This window comes from Myotis yumanensis, unplaced genomic scaffold (assembly GCF_028538775.1).
Source record: "Myotis yumanensis isolate MYYU_CA2020_CCGP unplaced genomic scaffold, mMyoYum1.0.hap1 SCAF_3, whole genome shotgun sequence".
Taxonomy (NCBI): domain Eukaryota; kingdom Metazoa; phylum Chordata; class Mammalia; order Chiroptera; family Vespertilionidae; genus Myotis; species Myotis yumanensis.
In genome coordinates, this window is record NW_027223754.1 from 111,081,811 (window position 1) to 111,103,453 (window position 21,643).

Below are 21,643 nucleotides of genomic sequence, written 5' to 3' on the forward strand. Positions count from 1 at the left end.
AAGAAAAGAAACTTGCCGGAACCGGTTTGGCTCAGTGGATAGAGCGTCGGCCTGCGGACTGAAAGGTCCCAGGTTCGATTCCGGTCAAGGGCATGTACCTGGGTTGCGGGCACATCCCCAGTAGGAGATGTGCAGGAGGCAGCTGATCGATGTTTCTCTCTCATCGATGTTTCTAACTCTCTATCTCTCTCTCTTCCTCTCTGTAAAAAATCAATAAAAATATATTTTCAAAAAAAAAAAAAGAAAAAGAAAAGAAACTGAAGACACAGGGGCATACATGGAGCACCCAGTTTAGGTGACTGAGGAGACTATGCCACTGGGCCCCACAGGACACCTACTACAAGAGGCCACTCTACCAAGTCCGGGAGACATAATAGCTCTAACTAACACATAGAAACATACCTAGGGAAGCAGCTAAAATGCAGACACAAAGAAAAGTCGCAAATGAAACAACAGCAGAAATCTCCAGAAAAACAACTAAATGAAATGGAAGTAAGAAAACTACCAGAGTTCAAAATAATGGTTATAAGGATGATCAAGGAACTTACTGAGGAATTCAAGAAAATTAGTGAGAACTTCAACAGCATTAAAAAAGACTTATGAACCATAAAACAAGACCAGTCAGATTGAAGAATACACTAACTGAAATGAAAAATAATTTACAAGGACTCAACAGCAGAGTAGAGGATGCCAAGAATCAAATCAGTGATTGGGAAAATGAGGAAGCAAAAAACACCCAATCAAAACATCAAAAAGAAAAAAAAAAAAGAATTAAAATGCCAAAGGTTAAAGACAAAGAGAAAATTTTAAAAGCAGCAAGAAGCCCTAGCTGGTTTGGCTCAGTGGATAGAGCATCAGCCTGTGGACTGAAGGGTCCCGGGTTCGATTCCAGTCAAGGGCATATGCTTGGGTTGCGGGCTTGATGCCCAGTGGGGGGCTGAGCAAGAGGCAGCCAATCAATGATACTCTCTCATCATTGATGTTTCCATCTCTCTCTCCCTCTCCATTCCCTCTCTGAAATCAATAAAAATATATATTAAAAAAAAAAAAAAGCAGCAAGAAAAAAGCAGTTAGTTACTTACACGGGAACTCTTATAAGACTGTCTATTTCACAACAGAAACTTTGCATGCCAGAGGGAGTGGCAAGAAATATTCAAAGCAAGGACCTGCAGCCAAGATTACTTTACCCAGCAAAGCTATCATTTAGAATTGAAGGTCAGATAAAAAAACTTCCAGACAAAAAAAAAAATTAAAGAACTTTATCACCACCAAACCAGAATTACATAACATGTTAAAGGGTCTTCCTTAAGAAAAAGATCACTGGCTGGTCTGGCTCAGTGGATAGAACGTTGGCCTGTGGAGTGAAGTGTCCTAGGTTCAATTCCGGTCAAGGGCTCATGCCCAGGTTACGGCCTGGATTCCCAGAAGGGGGCGTGCAGGAGGCAACCAATTAATGATTCTCTCTCATCATTGACGTTTCTATCTCTCTTTACCTATCCATTCCTCTCTGAAATCAATTTCATATATATATATATATGAAAAAAGATAAAAAAATGAATAAAATGACAATAAATACGTATCATCAATTGAATCTAAAAATCAAAATAAACTAACAAGCAGAAAAGAAACAGACTCAAAGATACAGAGAATGTTTTGATGGTTGCCAGAAGGAAGGGTGGTTGGGGAATGTGTAAAAAAGGTGAAGGGATTTAGAAGTAGAAATGAGTAGTTATAGTGTACTAGTAGTAATGGGGATGGAAATTACAGCATCTACACTAATAAAAGAGAAACATGGTAATTAGCATACGACCGCTACCCTTCCCATTGGCTAATCAGCATATCCTTATGCAAATTAACTGTCAGCCAAGATGGCGGCTGGCAGCCATGAACTGAAGCGAGCAGGGAGGCTTGCTTGCTCCAGTGACTGGGGACTCCAACGTTCCCTGCCAGACTTGCCGGCCTCTCAGCTGCAACTCTAAGCAACTATGTACTATGTTGCAAATATAGAAGCTAAACTAAACCCCAGAAACCAGCTTTCAGTCAGCCTGCCTTCAGCCAGCCGACCACAACATTGTATAGATGTTTTCAGCAGCGAGGCCTCAGAGCTAAAGTTGGCCCAGAATAAAAAAAAAAAAAAAAGAAAAAGAGCAGTGGTTGGGAGCTTCAGTCACCCGCTTCCGGGAAAACAGTCCTCAGCAGCCCCTCAGCCAGACTGGCCAGGCACCCCAGTGGGGACCCCCACCCTGATCCAGGACATCCTTCAGGGCAAACCAGCCGGCCCCCAGCCATGCACCAGGCCTCTATTCTATATAGTAAAAGGGTAATATGCCTCCTGGCACCAGGATTAGCGGAGCAGTGAGGCTCGCGGCACCAGGATCAGCGTGACAGGGGGAAGCGCCCAAACCCCCTGATCGCCCTGCGGCTCTGTGAGTGACAGGGGGCGGGGCCACAACCTCCCTATCCGCCCTGCTCTGTTCGTGACAGGGGAAGGCACCCCAACCCCCTGATCAGCCCTGCTCTGTGCCTGATAGGGGGGAGCTCCCCAATCCCCTGATCGGCCCTGCTTTGTGTGTGACAGGGTGCAGCGCCCCAACCCCCTGATCAGCCCTGCTCTGTGTGTGACAGGATAGAGCCATAACCTCTCCATTGGCCCTGCCCTGAGTGTGACAGTGGCAGCGCCCCAACCCCCTGATTGGCCCTGCTCTGTGGGTGATAGTGGGTGGTGCCCCAACCCCCCTCCACGGGCCATGCTCTGTGTGTGACGGGGTAGAGCCATAACCTCCCCATTGGCCCTGCCCTGATTGTGACAGGGTGCAGCGCCTCAACCCCCTGATCCGCCCTGCTGTGTGTGTGACAGGGGGCAGTGCCCCAACTCCCCTATCGGCCCTACTCTGTGAGTGACACGGGGGAGCTCCTCCACCCCCTGATCGGCCCTGCTCTGTGCGTGACATGGGGGAGCTCCCCAACCCCGATTGACCCTGCTCTGTGTGTGACAGGGGGCAGCGCCCCAACCCCCTGATTGGCCCTGCTCTGTGAGTGACAGGGGGCAACGCCCCAACCTCCTGATTGGCCCTGCTCTGTGAGTGACAGGGGACAGTGCCCCAACCCCCTGATTGGACCTGCTCTGTGCGTGACAGGGGGTGGTGCCGCAACCACCCCATCGACCCTGCCTTGAGTGTGACAGGGGGTGGTGCCCCAACCCTCCAATCCGTCCTACCCTGAGGGTGGCTGAGGGTGACATCGCAACCTCCCGATCCGCCCTGCTCTGTGCATGACTGGGCAGCGCCCCAACTCCCCAGTCGGCCCTGCTCTGAGCCTGACCAGGGGCTGCACCTAGGGATTGGGCCTGCCCTCTGCCACCCGGGAGCAGGCCTAAGCCAGCAGGTCGTTATCTCCCGAGGGGTCCCAGACTGCAAGAGGGCACAGGCCGGGCTGGGGGACCCCCCATCCCCCGCCCCGAGTGCACAAATTTTTGTGCACCGGGCCTCTAGTAGGGAATAATATTCTAAGAGCTATGCATGGTGTCAGGTGGGTATGAGATTTTTGGGGGATGATAACCTAATAAGTTTTGTAATGTCTAATCACTGGTGGTACACCTGAAATTAACATAATATTATGTGTGAACTGTAATTGAAAAATTAAAAAATGATTTTAAAAAAAGAAACTGAAGAAATATAAACTTATAGTCTGGGAGTTAATTCTGCACAAAACTGATGCTAATAAAAGTAAGAACAAGCAGCCTTAGCAGATAGAGCGTCAGCCTATGAACTGAAGGGTCCCAGGTTCAATTTCAGTCAAGGACACATTCCTGGGTGGTGGGCTCACTGCCAAGTAGGGGGCGTGTAGGAGGCAGCCAATCAACGATTCTCTCATCATTACTGTTTCTATCTCTCTTTCCCTCTCCCTTCCTCTCTGACATCAATAAAAATATACTTTAAAAAAAGTAAGAACCAAGAAACCAATATGAGATATCACTTCACACCTGTCAAAATGTCTACCATCAATAAATCAACAAACAACACATCAATAAACTGACAAACAGCAAGGGTAGGTGCAAATGTGGAGAAAAGGGAACCTTGTGCACTGTTGGTAGGAACGCAGATTGGTGCACCCACCATGGAAAATAGTATGGAGGCTGCTCAAAATATTAAAAATGGAACTGCCTTATGATCCAGCAATTCCATTTCTGGGTATATATCTGGGGGAAAAAAACCCAAACACTAATTCAAAAGAATATATGCACCCTTATGTTAATTATAGCATTATTTACAAATAGCCAAGATATGGAAGCAACCCAAGTGCCACTCAATAGACAAGTAGATAAAAAAGTGATGGTATATATATATATACATATATATATATATATATGTATATATATATACACACATCTACACTAATAAAAGAGAAACATGGTAATTGGCGTACGACCGCTACCCTTCCCATTGGCTAATCAGTATATCCTATGCAAATTAACTGTCAGCCAAGATGGCCGCCGGCAGCCAGGCAGCTGGAAGCGGAACAGGAGGCTTGCTTGCTCCAGTGACGGAGGAAGCCAAGGTTCCCCGCCTGCTGCCACCTGGCTCTGAGCTCCTGAAGCAACAGCTCCAAAAGATACAATGTTTCAATTATAGAAGCTAAAAATGGCGGTTAATTTGCATATACCAGTTGCGAGGGAAGACTGAGGACAACATGGAGGCCAAGAGGTACAGAAGAAAGCTAAGTAGAGGCCTCGAGGACAGAAACGGACCCAAGGCTGCAGAGGTGGGAGGTGGGAGGTGGCAGGTGGGAGGTGGGAGGTGGGAGGGCAAGCCCAGCTACAGCGGCTGCAAGGAGGGGCAGTGGCTCGGAGGGGAATGGGCAGTGCCCATGAGCGGGAGGGGAAACCCGCCACAGCGCCCGGGAGCGGGAGGCGAAACCCACCACAGCCCTGGGAGCAGGAGGGGAAACCCGCCACGGCGCCCGGGAGAGGGAGGGGAAACCCGCCACGGCGCCCGGGAGCGGGAGGGAAACCCGCCAAGGTGCCTGGGAGTGGGAGGGAAACCCAGCAGGAGTGGCTGGGAGCAGGAGGGGAAACTGGCCACAGCCCTGTCACAGGGACAGGCGTCCTCTGGAGCCAGGCCGCTCTGAGCCTGTAGGCCTGTGCATAGGCCCTGAGCGGCCGAAGTCCGGAATGTCCGGCCTAAGCTTGCAGGTGCCAAGCGGCTGGGGTTGGAGTGGGAACATCCCTAGGACCCAGGCACTCCAAGCTGGCGCACACCCAAGCGGCCAGGAAGGGGGCGGGAATGTCCCCTGCAGCAAGTGAGCAGACAGCAGGGCCCTGCTTGCCACTGGCCGTGGCAACGAGGGGCAAGCAGTCCCTTGCAGGGCCCCCACAGAGAGCAGACACCAGGGCCCTGCTTGCCCCTGCGGTGGCGAGCCAGAGAGAAGACAGCAGGGCGCTGCTTGCCCCTGACCCCAGCGGCGAAGGACAGGCAGGCCCCTACAGAGAGCAGACACCAGGCCTACGGTGGCGTCAAGCAGGCAGGTCCGCAGAGAGCAGAGCACCATGGGGAGCAGGTCTAAGCCGTCAGTAGGACATCCCCTGAGGGCTCCCAGATTGGAGAGGGTGCAGATCGGGCTGAGGGACCCCTCCTTCCCCGTGCACGAATTTCGTGCACCGGGCCCCTAGTATATATATATATTGGAATATTATTCAGCCATAAAAAAGAACGAAACCTACACATTTGTGAAAGCATGGATGAACCTATAGGGTGTTATGCTAACTGAAAAAAGTCTGATAAAGACAAATATGATTTCACTTATATGTAGACTCTAAGGAACAAAATATAAAATAGATGAACAAACCAGATAGAAATAGACTCGTAAATACAGAGAACAGACTGATGGTTGTCAGAGGGGAGAGGAGACGGGGACTGATGAAAAGGTAAAGGAATTAACAAGTAAAAATCTGTAGTTACAAAACAGTCATGGGGATATAAAGTAGAGTGTAAGGAATATAGTCTACAACATTGTAATAATTATGTATGGTGCCAGGTGGACACCTGAATTATTGGGAGGTGAGGGGGAAAGGTAATACTTTGTAAATTATATAAATGTCTAACCACTATGCTGTCAACCTGAAACTAATACAAGAGAATATTAAATGTAATCTTTAATTAAAAAATGTAAAAAAAGAAAAATATGTTTTAAAAAGATAGAAAAGGCTAATGAAAGGATTAAATGACTCACAGGTTGACACTAATGTACATAAGCCTATATTTACAAGATGGACACCTAGTGTTATGTGTACTTTATTCATCACCACAATTTTATATGAAATTTCAGCCTATAAATATGATTGAACTCCAAAGATCCTTATCTTCCTATTATATTTCTTTCTCTCGCTCTTTTTTTAAAAAATATATTTTTATTGATTTTTCACAGAGAGGAAGGGAGAGAGATAGAGAGTTAGAAACATCGATGCGAGAGAAACATCGATCAGCTGCCTCTTGCACATCCCCCACCGGGGATATGCCCGCAACCCAGGTACATGCCCTTGACCGGAATCGAACCTGGGACCTCTCAGTCCGCAGGCTGATGCTCTATCCACTGAGCCAAACCGGTTTCGGCTCTCGCTCTTTTTAAAAAATCCTCACCAGAGGATATTTTACCATTGATTTTTTTTTTTAAAGAGAGTGGAAGGGACAGATGGAAACAGAGAGAGAAACATCAATATGAAGAGACAAACTGATTGGTTGCATCCCACACATGCCCCAAACAGGGCCAGGGATTGAGCCTACAACCTGAGACACTTCAGTACACAGGACAATAACCTAACTACTGAGCTTAACCAGCTAGGGCTATTTTTCTTTCCTGTGCTAGAAAACCTTCAATTAATAGAAGCAGGAAGCACATAGCAACTACAGTAAGACCCTGTGGGGGAGCTTTGACTCTAAACAATAACAACAATAATAATAATAACAGTAATAATGAAATTGCTGCCATCTTATTCTATAAGTGTTCTGGCAAAATTGGTTCATTTTCCTAATGCTAACAGCAAGCAAAACAAAATCTACATAATACTAAAATGAGACAGCTTTTTAGTTAAACAAAGAATGAAAAATAGCAACAAAAATGACAAATGGAACAGTCCTTTCAACAAGTGACCTAATCTTTAAGAAAGTTGTAAACATATCTTCGCCATCAGTCTTTACCTGAGGACTTGGTGAACATTCTTTTTATGTTTCTAAACTAAATGTTATTATTCAAAGGATCTGGTTCTGTAACTTTTGTCCCCCAAAATAAAACTTGAGTTTCGGATGGACTCTGGAACGCTGTAAATTCATCCATACTTCATCGATAATAGAAATTTGTACCACATATGATAAATAAAATAGTTTAAATGTAGTCTAAAATTTTTTCATTAATGAAAATGAATGTCAACTGAGTCATTTAGTGCTTTTTATTCTGTTACATTTTTTTAAAGAGAGAATCTTTTTTAAGAAGTGTATTTTTATTGATTTCAGAGAGGAAGAGAGAGGTAGAGAGGGACAGAAACATCAATGATGAGAGAGAATCATTGATCAGCTGCCTCTTGCACACGCCCCTCAATGGGGATTGAGCCTGCAACCCAGGCATGTGCCCTTGAACAGACTCAAACCCAGGACCCTTCAGTCCGCAGGCTGACACTCTATCCACTGAACCTTGGATAGAGCCAAACTGGCTAGGGATCTTCTGTTACATTTTTAAATCACTGATAAGGAACACCTCCACAAGCGAAACACTCAAGGGGTAGTAGACTCAGTGAGCACCACAGTGCTACTAAAGCAAGTCCTGCTCCATAGCAGTATTTCCTGAACAGCAGCCCTCTCACTGTGGTCGAAGCTGGTCCTCCAGTCAATTAGCCTGGAGGTCAGTTCCTCTCAATGAGGCCAACAGCAATCAAGTCTTAACTACAACAAGACTGTGCACACAGCCCACACAGGGATGCACCTAGAATGCCCAGCTCAGGTGACTGAAGTGGCTGAGCCACTGGACCCAAAAGGATACCTACTACACAAGGTGACTCTACCAATTCCAGGAGACATGGCAGCTCTACCCAATACATAGAAACAAACACAGGGAAGCAGCCAAAATGCAGAGACAAAGAAACATGTCACAAATGAAAGAAATGGAAGAAAGCAAATTACTGAATACAGAGTTCTAAACCATGGTTACGGTTACTCAAGGATCTTCATGTGATCTTTAAGAAACTTAGTGATACTTTCAAGAATCTTAGTGAGAATGCCAAAGACAAGGAAAAGGACCAGTCAGAAATTAGGCATACACTAACTGAAATAAAGAATAATTTACAGGGCCGAAACCGGTTTGGCTCGGTGGACAGAGCGTCGGCCTGCGGACTGAGGGGTCCTGGGTTCGGTTCCGGTCAGGGGCATGTACCTGGGTTGCGGGCACGTCCCCAGTGGGAGATGTGCAGGAGGCAGCTGATCGATGTTTCTCTCTCATCGATGTTTCTAGCTCTCTGTAGAAAATCAATAAAATATATTAAAAAAAAAAAAAAAAGAATAATTTACAGGGATTCAACAGTAAGTAGAGGATTCCAAGAATCAAATAAACAATTTGAAATATGAGGAAGCAAAAAACAACCAATCAGAAGAGCAAAAAGGGCCTCCAGGTCTCCATTGAGAGACACTCAAAGGTTTCAGTGACCCTGCAGCTACAAGGTGCCTCCAATCTGCTTTCAGTTGGTAGAGCATCGGCCTGCAGACTGAAGGGTCCCAGGTTTGATTCTGGTCAAGGGCATGTACCTTGGTTGCAGGCACATCCCCAGTAGGGGGTATGCAGGAGGCAGCTGATCGATGGATGTTTCTCTCTCATCATGTTTCTAACTCTCTATTCCTCTCCCTTCCTCTCTGTAAAAAATCAATAAAATATACTTGAAAAAAAAAAAAGACAGCACAGTTTAGAAAACATTAAATAATATTCCTACCCCTGTGGGAAGCTTACAATATGGAAGCAACAGTTATAAGAAAAGTAATAGTTTCCTTGTGGGAGCAATTTTGTATTAACCATCTAAAGCTTTATAAAATATGCTGACATTTTGCCAAAACCGGTTTGGCTCAGTGGATAGAGCGTCGGCCTGCGGACTGAAAGGTCCCAGGTTCGATTCCGGTCAAGGGCATGTACCTGGGTTGCGGGCACATCCCCAGTAGGAGATGTGCAGGAGGCAGCTGATCGATGTTTCTAACTCTCTATCTCTCTCCCTTCCTCTCTGTAAAAAATCAATAAAATATATTTTTAAAAAAAAATATGCTGACATTTTGACTTAGCAATTCCATTAAAAAAAAAACCTCAAAAAAATAAGATAAGGAGATTAAAAATGGCAGCACAGGGAGGGTTCTCTCCATTTGAAATTCTATATGGCAGACTCCCTCCCTTAATTCAGCCAAAGGGAGATTTGGGGAAGTAGGGAACTTAGAAATTCAGAAACAGCTACAAGGACTTGGGAAAACTATCCTTGAAGTCCACAGATGGGTTACTGATTGATTGCCCATCTCTCTAGGAACAGCTGTGCACCCTCACAAGCCTGAGGACCAGGTTTGGATAAAATACTGGAAAAAGGAACCCATACGCCAACCTGGAAGGAACCTTATCTAGTTGTACTAATCACCCCCTCAGCTCTTAAAGTTGCAGGACCGAACACCTGGATCCACCATTCCCAGGGGGAAAGCAGCCCAGCATCTGGACAATCAAGCATCCAGAGTGGAAGGTGACCTCTGACCTGAACAAGCCCCTGCGGATCATCTTTAAGATGGCGGAGGATCCGGCTGACTGACCTGACTGGTATTTCTGAATACGAGTGTTGCCGGATCCCCAGACTAGTACCGGGAGGAGAACTTCTCTGACCTTGTTACTCCGAACTACTATTATGACCCCCTTGGGGAAAATGATGAAGACTTGGCATGCTACACCCTCCTTTTTGTCGCCCCCCCCCCCCCCCCCCCCCCCCCCCCCGCCCTTCAGCAGGAAATAGCTAGAGCAGATCGCGACCTTAGCCCACCCTGAGGGGACCACAAGAAGATATATATCAAAACCTCCCCACATTTGCCCAGCCAGTTTGGCTCAGTGGATAGAGCATCGGCCTGCGGACTGAAGGGTTCCAGGTTCCATCCCGGTCAAAGGCACTTGCCCAGGTTGCGGGCTTGGTCCCCAGGAGGGGGCATGCAAGAGGAAGCCGATCAAATGATTCTGTCTCATCATGAATGTTTCTATCTCTCTCTCCCTCTCTCTTCCTCTCTGAAATCAATAGAAGTATTTAAAAACAAAAAACAAACAAAAAAACAAAAAACCTCCCCACATTGGCAGTTCAGGCTTTGGATCAAAGTCCCCTGGACCAGCAGTGCCGTGTAAGAAAGGTTTTACTTTCCTAATTCCTCTGAGTGCCGGCTGTCATTCTCCTAGGTCAGTGGCCGGCAAACCGTGGCTCGTGAGCCACATGCGGCTCTTTGGCCCCTTGAGTGTGGCTCTTCCACAAAATACCGACTTCTGCGCATGGGCCACGAAGTTTCAATCGCACTGTATGTGCGTGCCTGCACGTGGTATTTTGAGGAAGAGCCACACTCAAGGGGCCAAAGAGCCGCATGTGGCTCGCAAGCCACGGTTTGCCAACCACGGTCCTAGGTCATTCGCTACAATACTAAGGCCACTCAACCGCTTGCTATGATGTACACTGACCACCAGGGGGCAGTCAACCTGTCACCAGTCGCTATGATGTGCACTGACCACCAGGGGGCAGACGCTTCGACCAGTAGGTTAGCTTGCTGCTGGGGTCAGGCCAGCCAATCAGGACTAAGCAAGACAAGCTGGACACATCCTGGAGCTCTCCTGTGGTCCCTCCAGCCCCGATTGTGCATTGGTGGGGTTCCTTGGCCTGGCCTATGCCCTCTCACAACCTGTGACCCCTCAGGGGATGTCAGAGAGCCGGTTTCAGCCCAATCCCGCAGGCCAGGACAAGGGACTCCACTGGTGCACGAATTCCAGCCAACAAAAGTCCTGGTCCGGATTGCTTCACAGGGGAGTTTTACCAAACCTTCAAAGGGAACTAAAACCTATCCTCCTCAAACTATTCCAAAAAAATCCATGAGGATGGAAAACTTCTAAGCTCTTTTTATGAGGCCAGCATTATCCTAATTCCAAAACCAGATAAAGAGACTACAAAGAGATTTACAGGCCAATATCCCTAATGAACCTAGATGCTAAAATCCTCAACAAAATATTAGCAAAACAGATCCAGCACTATATTAAAAAGATCATAAACCATGACCAAATGGGATTTCTTCCAGGTCTGCAAGGCTGGTACAATATTCGCAAATCAGCCAAAACCGGTTTGGCTCAGTGGATAGAGCGTCGGCCTGCGGACTGAAAGGTCCCAGGTTCGATTCCGGCCAAGGGCATGTACCTGGGTTGCGGGCACATCCCCAGTGGGAGATGTGCAGGAGGCAGCTGGTCGATGTTTCTCTCTCATCGATGTTTCTAACTCTCTGTCCCTCTCCCTTCTTCTCTGTAAGAAATCAATAAAATATATTAAAAAAAAAATATTCGCAAATCAATAAATGTGATACATCACATAAAGAAACTGAAAGACAAAAATCACATGATCAGCCCTAGCTGGTTTGGCTCAGTGGATAGAGCATCAGCCTGCGGACAGAAGGGTCCCAGGTTTGATTCCAGCCAAGGGCACATGCCTGGGTTGCGGGCTTGATCCCCAGTAGTGCAGGAGGCAACTGATCAGTGATTCTCTCTCATCATTGATGTTTCTCTCTCTCTCTCTCTTCCTCTCTAAAATCAATAAAAATATATTTTAAAAAAATAAAAATTAAAAAAATCACACGATCATATCAATAGATGCAGGAAAAGCTTTTGACAAAATCAAACACCCTTTTTAAATAAAATCTCTCAGCAAAGCAGAAATAGAGGGAGCATATCTCAACATGATAAAGGCCATACATGACAAACCTACAGCAAACATCATCCTCAATGGGAAAAAACTAAAACCATTTCCCCTAAAAACAGGGATGTCTGTTTTCACAATTCCTTTACAAGATAGTACTAGAAATCCTAGCCAAAGTGATCAGACAAAGAAGAAATAAAAGGCATCCATATTGGAAAGGAGAAGTAAAACTATTATTATTTGCAGATTACAGGATATTGTACATAGAAAACCCTAAAGACGCCACCAAAAAAACTACTAGATTTAATAAATGAATTCGGCAGATAACAAAATCAACACTCAAATATCAGTGGGTGAGCTTCAACCTATGAACAAGGAGGTTATGCTTTGATTCCTGGTCAGTGCACATGCCCAGATTGCGGGCTCAATTCCCAGTGCAGGAGGCAGCTGATCAATGATTCTCTCTCATTACTGGTGTCTGTCTCTCTCTCCCTTCTTCTCTGACATCAATGAAAAAGCCACAAAAAGGATTTGCTAAGTTTTAAAAAACTATCATTATATCTTAATTTTTTCAGAACAAGACTTTTAAAAGTATAGATCTCTGAATTAAAGCAAGAAACCTTTAAAACTAAGCAATAAAATGATGATTTAAAAATGAAAATCAGAGACAAGCAGTCTCAAAATAAACACATTAAGCAAAAATTGAAATTTCAAGTTACATAATTATAACTCAAATATAAGTCAATTACTACATAATATTACATTATATTCCCCTTCAGTTCAATACATCTTTTTGTTGTAGTTAATCTTCACCCAAGGATATTTTTCCATTGATTTTTACAGAGAGTAAAAGGGAGGATGAGGGAGGGAAAGAGAGAGAAACATCAATGTGAGAGGGACTCATCATTTGGTTGCCTACAGGCCAGGGATGAAGTCTGTAATCTAGGTACATGTCCTTGACCAGAATCAAACCCAAAACCTTTCAGTCTGTGGGCTGACGCTCTATCCACTAAGCCAAGCTGGCCAGGGCCAACACACCTTTTTATTCTATGATTTTTACATTAAAATAGACACTAATAAACAAGGTCAATGGTAATGGTTATGGAGGTTTTCAATTAAACCACTTTAGATGTAAACTACAATAGGTATAATAGATTAAATTTCTGAAAATCACAGACCAAGTAGACTGCAGTTTTATTAAGTAAAATATGCTATCATAACCTGAAAGTCAAGAGAAAGAAAATATTTCACATATAGAATATAAATGAAATGGGTTGTAAAAATAACAGCCAACAGTTTTCACTTGGGGTAGATCACTCATGGCTTACCAGGACTATGATGAGTCGCAAATCCTCCTTTCTGAAATTCATTTCCTGCCACATTCATCCTACCAGGATTAAAAGGTCCTACTGCAGTCTTGGTCTGTGAAGTTAAAGATGGGGTGTATGTTTGTATATTAACACCAAAATTACTTGGCTGAAGTCCTTTAGCGACATCTCCCAAGTTGGTATTCTATAGTGATGCTACAAGTGTAATCATTAAGTTCATATCTTGCCCATAATTCAGAGAGCTTATACCTGTTTCTAAGGTTGTTAACACTAGCAATCTGAATTTCAGAGTCAATTCTGTAGTGATAACACTATTACCCATTCCTACATTTACCTTTCCTCTTGAAAGACTGGAAGTGGAGAAGTCCACATCTTTGGTTCTGCTTTTAGTTCCTGGAAGTCCCCATTCAATAAAACTGAAAGAATTCTTTTTCCCTCCATTTGTTTCTATGTCCTCTTCATCATCAATAATAATAGTCTCACTTATATATCCCTTTTGGGAAGCCAAATCTCTTGAGGAAGGAATTAGGGAATCATTTCCTTGTAGTTTTTCATTTCTTGATGAAGCAAATATAAAATTTTTTTGATCAACTATTGCTGAAGAAGTCGAAGGAGGATGTTTAGATTCAATAAACACAACATCATCATCATCGTCTTGCACCGATGAGTTTCTCGATCTATTAACTAAAGTACTAGTTGGATGACCAAATGAATTTCCTACGTCCGTGAGACTAGTTGCCATGGCTTTACTCCCTAATAACACAGAAGTCTGTTCAGTCAAGTCCAATTCTCCCACTGAACATGTGTCTATGACAAAAAAAACAACAACAACCTGTAAGAGACAGAAAAAGAAAAAAAAAGTTATAGTATATTATTATTGCAAGAACTAGCACAAATGAAATTTTTAATTCTATTCTTATGTGATTTTAATCTAACATTTAGGGAAAAAAATTGGTCACCATTCTGTTTATCCTCTTCCATTAATGCTTACTTCTTCACAGTTCGATAAAATTTATACAATTTTTAGTAGTCCCTAAAAAATGTTGTTTTTAATTAAATTTACTGGGGTGACATTGGTAAACATGATCATATAGGTTTCAGGTGTGGGGTTTTATGCTACAAGATCTGTATATTGTACTGTGTGACCACCAACCAAAGTCAAATCTTAAAAGAACATCTACTCAACTAAGAGTAATCCTTCTTTAGCATCAATAGGTTCTGTTACCTTAAGCAAAACATTTAAGGAAACCAATTTTACCATAGGCTAATTGATATAACCATAGGATATAAACAACAGTTGGTTCCTACAGCATCTCATCAATCTTATAATGAAACATTTTTTAAATGTTTTATTAAGCTATTACAAATGTCTTTATCGCCCCATTATCCCCTCATCCCCCCAGTCTTGCCCTCACCTCACCTCCTGTTGTCTGCATCCATCGCTTATGCTTATATGCATGCATACAAGTCCTTTGGTTGACCTCATAATGAAACATTTTTGAGGACCTTCTGTACTCAATTACCTATTCACCCTTTATAGGGAAAAAAATACCTGTCTTCCTTTGAAATAAAAAACAGTAACGCCTGTCCAGCGTGACTCAATGATGAGCGTTGCTCTATGAACCATGAGGTCACAGTTCAATTGCTGTTCAGGGCACATGACCGGGTTACAGGCTTGATCCCCAGTATAGGGCATGCAGGAGGCAGCTGATCAATGATTCTCTCTCATCATTGATGTTTCTCTCTCTCCCTCTCCGTTCCTCTCTGAAATCAATAAAAATATATATTTTTAAAAAAGAACTGAAAACAGCAATAAAATAATTTATCAAGTACTAATAATCCACACTCCAAATATAATCAATCTACTATGTATACTATCTGCTAAAATGACTGTCATTGTCCAATCCCTATTTCCCTAGTCTTTTGTCATTTTTTCAAATTCTCTACTTCCAATATAACTATATGATTAAATCTTTCTGAATCACTTTTGCCCTTTTGTGCAGTAATCTTCAAACATCATGCTGTGTTTTCTATGTATAATTCTATAAACCCTATGATACAGGGGGGCCTTGACTTACGAGTGTCCCGACTAACAAGTTTTTTGAGATACCAGCTGTCTCTCAGACGATTTTTTGAATTGAGTTGATAGAGTAATTTGAGTTAACAAGCTCCTTAACGAGCTTGGTCTCGAACGAATTAAACTCGTAAGTCAAAGCCCCACTGTATAGACATAATTTAATCAATTTTACAGATCAGGAAAGATAAGCTAACTAAATTGTTTTTGATAAGCTCAAATAGGACTTTAATTCCAGACTCCAAATTCTTAACCACTCTGTTATATTCAAAAACACTTCTTTGTACCTACTACGCACTTGGGTATGATAAAGGAAAGAATCTGGCCTTAGCTGGTTTTGCTCAGTGGACCAGAGGACCAAAAAGTCCCAGGTTCGATCCCGGGTCCTGACTGGGCGCCATGGATGGCAAATAGTCAATGTGTCTCTTTTACCTTGATGGTTCTCTCTTTCTCCTCCACTCCCCACCCTTCTACTCACTCCAAAAGTCAATGGAAAAAATACCCTCTTAAAAACAAAAAGAAAATAAAAAATACCCTCAATTCTCGGGTGAGGATTAAAAAAAAAAGAATCTGGAGAAGTGAATAATCAATAAAGCGAGGCTCTTGCAAGTTAGATGTGATGTGGATATGTGCACAGGTGGCAGTGAAATTGATCTTGAATAGAAATCACCTCTATTTCAAAGGCCAGAGGGAAAAAAGTAGGCATAACTGGAATATATATTAGTGTAGAAATGATAGATGGAAAACTTAGTTAAGTTTATCCATGCTAGCCTCAATTTTCTTAGCTAGAAACTCGAGAGTGAAGGAGGTGGGAACTGTATGGGTGTTTAAACATCTCATATTGAAATGCTAAGTAACATTTCTATTCTAAAATTCTCCCAAGTAATTTAACTGATAATAGTTATAGTTATGTAATAGGTGCTATGTTAATAATATATTTAGTTAATGCTTACATAAGGTAGGAACTATTCTTTTTTTCCCACTTTACCCATTAGGAAACTTAAGACTCAGAAGATAAGGAATCCACATGGCCTGTCCAAGTCTCCAATCCTGAGAAGGATAGAGTCAGGATTCAAATCCAAGAAATCTGACTCCAGAATCTATCTCATAACCATTATGTTATATGCAATTAATATATAAAACAATTTTTTAAAATCACTTCTCTTTTATTACAATGAACTAGTTCATTTAAAAAAAAGTTAACATTCAAATAAGTCTATTTCAAAGATGCAGAAATAATGAATCTAAGAGACCAGTATAGAAGGGTTACAAAATAAACACAAAAATTGGGATCATGGTCAACACTTCTTCAGTAAACTTAGTATATGGTTGATTTTCAAAGGCAAGAGGCAATAATTTAGCCTCAACTGAGTTATGAAATATAAGAACTGTTATATACGAACCCTCTCAGTCCTTTCTTCATTTGAATAAATGTAAAACAGAAAAGAACAATTTCTGGAAAAGAGCTATAGTCAATTGCACAGTAGACTCTTGTGGCTGCTATGTCCTAGGACCTACCTCAATCTTCTCAATGAAAATACAAAGGACATTCTTTCCTTATGTTCAGCTCACTGCAGTCACCTACCTCTGAAAAAAGTTTAAGCCCTAGCTGGTTTGGCTCAGTGGATAGAGCGTCAGCCTGTGGACTGAAGGGTCTCAGGTTCAATTCCGGTCAAGGGGACATGCCCGGGGTTGCCAGCTCGATCCCCAGGAGGGGGCATGCAGGAGGCAGCCGATCAATGATTCTCTTTCATCATTAATGTTTCTACCTCCCCTCTCTTTTCCTCTCTGAAATCAATAAAAATATATATATATATATTTTTTTTAATATATTTTATTGATTTTTTACAGAGAAGAAGGGAGAGGGATAGAGAGTTAGAAATTAGAAACATCAACGAGAGAGATCGACCAGCTGCCTCCTGCACGCCCCCCAGTGGGGATGTGCCCGCAACCAAGGTACATGCCCTTGACCGGAATCGAACCTGGGACCCTCCAGTCCGCAGGCAGACGCTCTATCCACTGAGCCAAACCGGTTCGGCAATAAAAATATATTTTAAAAAAGGAAAAAAGTTTAAGTATTCACCTATTTTCAAAATCCCAGATAATAAAAAAGTTAACCACTACTAAAAGCCATTGTGTATTTAATTTAACCATCTAACAGTTTCTTAATTCCATAAACATAAGACTACAGAAAAGTTTCTACTATTTCTAAAATATTATTCAAAAACAGAAAACATTATGGATTTAATAATTAGCAGTGACACTGAGTTTTAGTTTTCTAAACTGTAAACTAAATGGGGATAATATATGACTCCAAGGGTTTTTTGTTTGTTTGTTTTTTAATGTTTTATTGATTTTTTTACAGAGAGGAAGGGAGAGGGATAGAGAGCTAGAAACATCAATCATCTGTCTCCTGCACCCCCCTACTCCCCTACTGGGGGCGCGCCCAGAACCAAGGCACATGCCCCTGACTGGAATCGAACCTGGGATCCTTCAGTCCGTAGGCCAACGCTCTATCCACCGAGCCAAACCAGTCAGGGCTGACTCCAAGGTTTTTATTGAAATAACTGAACATGCCTGGACCATATGAAAGACTGCAAACAATGTTAAACCATTGTGCATGAGACAGTATTTAGACAAATCTTTGGCCTATATCCTAGGATTTCAACAATTGTCTAATTAATCTTAAACATTTTCATAACTTATGGTATCTCATTCATCTACAAATTAATGTTTAACTGAATTTAGTTTTGTATGATACAATGAAAATTAATGTAAAATCAAAGAAAAATCTACACAGAGAAGGTTGATACAAAATTTTACTACCACTATACAAAAAGGAAGAAACTGAAGCAGGATTCAAATACAAATCTCTAGTAATGGATAAACCCCTTGCAAAGTTAACAGGATGTCTACTTATGGGTAAAGATAAAAACTAACACAAGCATATATATATATATGCACTTTGCCCAATTATACTTAGTTACTTATAGTAACATCTCATCTCATAGTTGTTTTTATAGGCATGCCTTGGAGATATTGAGGGTTCAGTTACACACCACTGCAATAAAGCAAATATCACAATATTTTTGGCTTCCCAGTGCAAATAAAAGTTATGCTTTCAGTGTATAGTAGTCTATTAAGTATGCAACAGCATTATGTCTAAAAAATGTACATAACAATTATATATAAATGTATATATAAAACATAAAACTTGCCATTTTAATAATTTTTAAATGTATATCTTGGTGTCATAGTTTTTTAAAATGTGCTTTTTGAAAGTTGCAAAAAGGCATTCTACCTCCTCGGAGTACACCTGTGCCTTTCCATTCCCTTCCTTTCCCACTCTCCCTCTCCCTTCCTTTCTGAAATTAATAAAAGTATTTTTTAAAAAAATGAACACCAAGTAGATTACTTTCTGGTAACAAGGAAAAAACATTCATTTCATAATGGAAGGATCTGGTGGTCCCTATCAATTCAGTGGTCGAGCTCGGAACTATGTACTGTGACAACTAGACTATCTACCTCCTGATGTAATGCTGATTGGGAACCAGAAGGGTACATAAAAATACATTTTCCTCAAATGAAAGACAGACACATACAAAAAATAGTCTTTACATGAACTTTAAAATAAAATAGGAGAGTCAGATTTTGTTAATCCAACAGTAAACAAAAATAAATGTTTGTATTCATTGGAAAGAAAAAAATATTAAATACAAAACCTGTAAAATAGAACTAACTACCTTTAAGTCCTATTTTGGAACTTTAGAGAATATCAGTGGTATTTAAGCATCAATGGCACTCACTCCCAGCACTTTCCCAGGTGTTTGCCTGGCAGGGCTTTGGTGACAGGGTCCATCCAAGCAATCAGCTTTTTGCCTTCAAGGTAACAGAAAGATAAATCACACAGAACAACATTGTACTATTGCACTCAATGTATGAAACAGAAAAGCAGGGTTAAATTACTCTTAAGGGGGATATTTTCCTTCTTAATTTCTGCCAAAGCGTCACCAGATTGGCCAGAAAGTAATTCCTGGTCCTAGAAGGAGAGAAAAGATGAAAAACAGTTTAGTTACAGCCAACCTGGACGCTGTATAATTCCTACCCTGCAGAGGGACATAGAAGAAAGGCGTTCAGGGCTCTTTTGCCTTCCCCATCCTCAGTGAAGCAGGGAAACCAGAATTTAAAAACTGGTATTGCACCACCAGACGGAGCGGCGTCTGTTCCCTCAAAGTACAGAATGGGGGGGAGGCACCCGGCCAGCTCAAAGGACGCGAGCGGGGCAAACGTTGCTTTGACGCCAGCAAGGGAAATGGAATAATGGCATTACCTCCCAAACGGACCCACCCGCATCACTCCGGGCGCCCGGGTAGGGGCTGCAGGCGTCGCCACAGAGCTGAAATCTCCCACATTGGTCCCGAGCGTTTGCCCTGGGTCCGAGCCTTGCGACCCATCCCCGTCCCGTCCGCCACGAGATTGCGCCCCATTAAGACCTGAAGGGGAGCGCAGAGCAGGCCCTGGAGCGGACGCGGAACGTCGCCCACAAAACTGGGGACCCCAAGCTCTGGAGCAGCCCGGGGAGAGAGGGAGGACCCGGCGCCCCTCCCCAACCGCTCCCCCGACAGAAAGGAAAATGCCAGTGGCGTCACTGCCCGGCGTCCTCACCTGCCCCGCCTGGCCTCGCCCGCGAGCCCGCAGCCCTTAGGCCGCACGGGAACCCGACTAGTCCCCTGGGCCCGACGCCCAGTGGCGACAGCAGCCGCGCCGCAGAGGTTAGTCCCGGGCCGGTGAGAGGCTCCGAAGGCCTCCCTCGCCCATCTCAGCCTCTGGAGGCTGTCGGCGGGCCAGGAATGCAAAGACCCCGGAGACGAGCCTCACCGGTTCTGGCTGCGGCTCCCCCTCCCCGACCCACTCCCCAGGGCAAACGCACCAGCCCACTCCAGGCAGTCGCCGGGTTACCTCTGAGAGCGGGAGGCGGCGACAGCGCAGCCAGGCCGGGGCAGGCCCTGCCTCCCAGGCTCCCAATGGCTGCAGTGGAGGTCCGGCCCAGGGCGCGTCCATTGGCTACATCGGCCTTCCTTCAGGAATCCCAAGAAGGGATGGCCCGTGAGGCTGTCCATCATGCATCGGTCCCACCCTCGGCCTTCGCTTCCCCGCCAGCCCGCCCGGCGGTCTCCTGCCTACTTGCCCCGCCCCCACCTGGTCGGTCGGGCCTGTCCCCTGACCGTGTTTTGCCGCCTCGTGGCCAAGAGCTCGGTCCCTGGACTATGGGCAGGAAGTTGCTGTGTCCGGAGAGTCCGGGACACTGAGACCGGACCGCTTGCCCTCGCTCGGCCCGGGCGTCCAGTCCGCCGCGGCGGTTCCCAGCATTTTGCCCGGGGAGGGACGCTGCCTCGATGTCCCCTACGCCCTCGTGTCCAAATCCTGGAGGCTGGAGGCCCCGTGCGGGGCAACGGGCAGGAGTAGCCCCGGGCCAACGGATCGGGCGACGGGCGAAGGCGTCCCTGAGCGATCTGGGGCGGACGCACGTCCACCCGCGCCTCATCCCGTGAGGAGCACCGCCACCGCCCGTCATGGCTGCGGGAGGAGACGGCGTCCTCCATCTTGTCGGGACCACTCGGAACCGGGTCTGTGGGACTGGGCGACGTGTCCCCGGGCTGACTCCGCTGCGCCGCGCTGTGCCATTCGGCCAAGGGACAGCCTGCTCCCAGCGCCCGTGTGGGGCCCAGGGACTGGAGACGGCAAGGAGACCCAGACACCGCTCCCTTCCCCAAGGCCAAGATGGAGGCCCTGGGGACGCCACTGGAGCCGGTCCCGCTGCGGGTCTCTGGGTGCCGCCGCCGCCCGCCTGCGTCTCCCCCTAGCGGCCGAGTGGGATTTAATGGAAGTTGGTCAAACACCATTTGGTCATGTCTTGAAACACAGATAACACTAAGTAAAAAACAGATTGAGCCCCAATTGATTACTTCTGAGTACTTAGGATAAAGACAGGTTTATTGAGTTAACAGACGCAAATCATCTAAGACAAAAGCATGTTCATAGGTTGATGAGAGTCCTAGGTTTCTTGTATACACAGTGCTATATTTCATGGACATTGCTAATGTCACCAATATTTTATTACCAGCCCTCAATTATTGGTTGGAAATAAATGAAGCAACAAAACGTAATTCCAACATTTTCATTACTGTTTTAAATTCTAGTCATCCTTCTTGTGTTAAGCACCTGTAAATGCAAAGGTAAGTTAAGTTGGTAGAGAAAAGCTCTGTAGATTTAAAGTAAGGGCTGTCAGAAACTTTAAATTGTTAGGTTAAG

The 21,643-nt window shown here is 44.3% G+C and overlaps 1 protein-coding gene across 1 annotated transcript in view; it reads right to left on the bottom strand.

The window, feature by feature from the left end:
• ZMYM5 (zinc finger MYM-type containing 5) overlaps positions 1 to 21,234 on the bottom strand; it is a 60,317-nt gene extending 39,083 nt beyond the window's left edge. Inside the window, exons 1-6 of the mRNA XM_070408742.1 lie at positions 20,531 to 21,234; positions 20,291 to 20,409; positions 19,997 to 20,204; positions 19,298 to 19,370; positions 13,592 to 14,089; positions 13,258 to 13,351 (exon numbers count right to left, since the gene is read on the bottom strand). Coding sequence (XP_070264843.1) covers positions 13,258 to 13,351; positions 13,592 to 14,089; positions 19,298 to 19,370; positions 19,997 to 20,204; positions 20,291 to 20,409; positions 20,531 to 21,234 — 1,696 coding nt within the window. The remainder of the gene's footprint in view (positions 1 to 13,257; positions 13,352 to 13,591; positions 14,090 to 19,297; positions 19,371 to 19,996; positions 20,205 to 20,290; positions 20,410 to 20,530) is intronic.
• Positions 21,235 to 21,643: the final 409 nt, after the last annotated feature.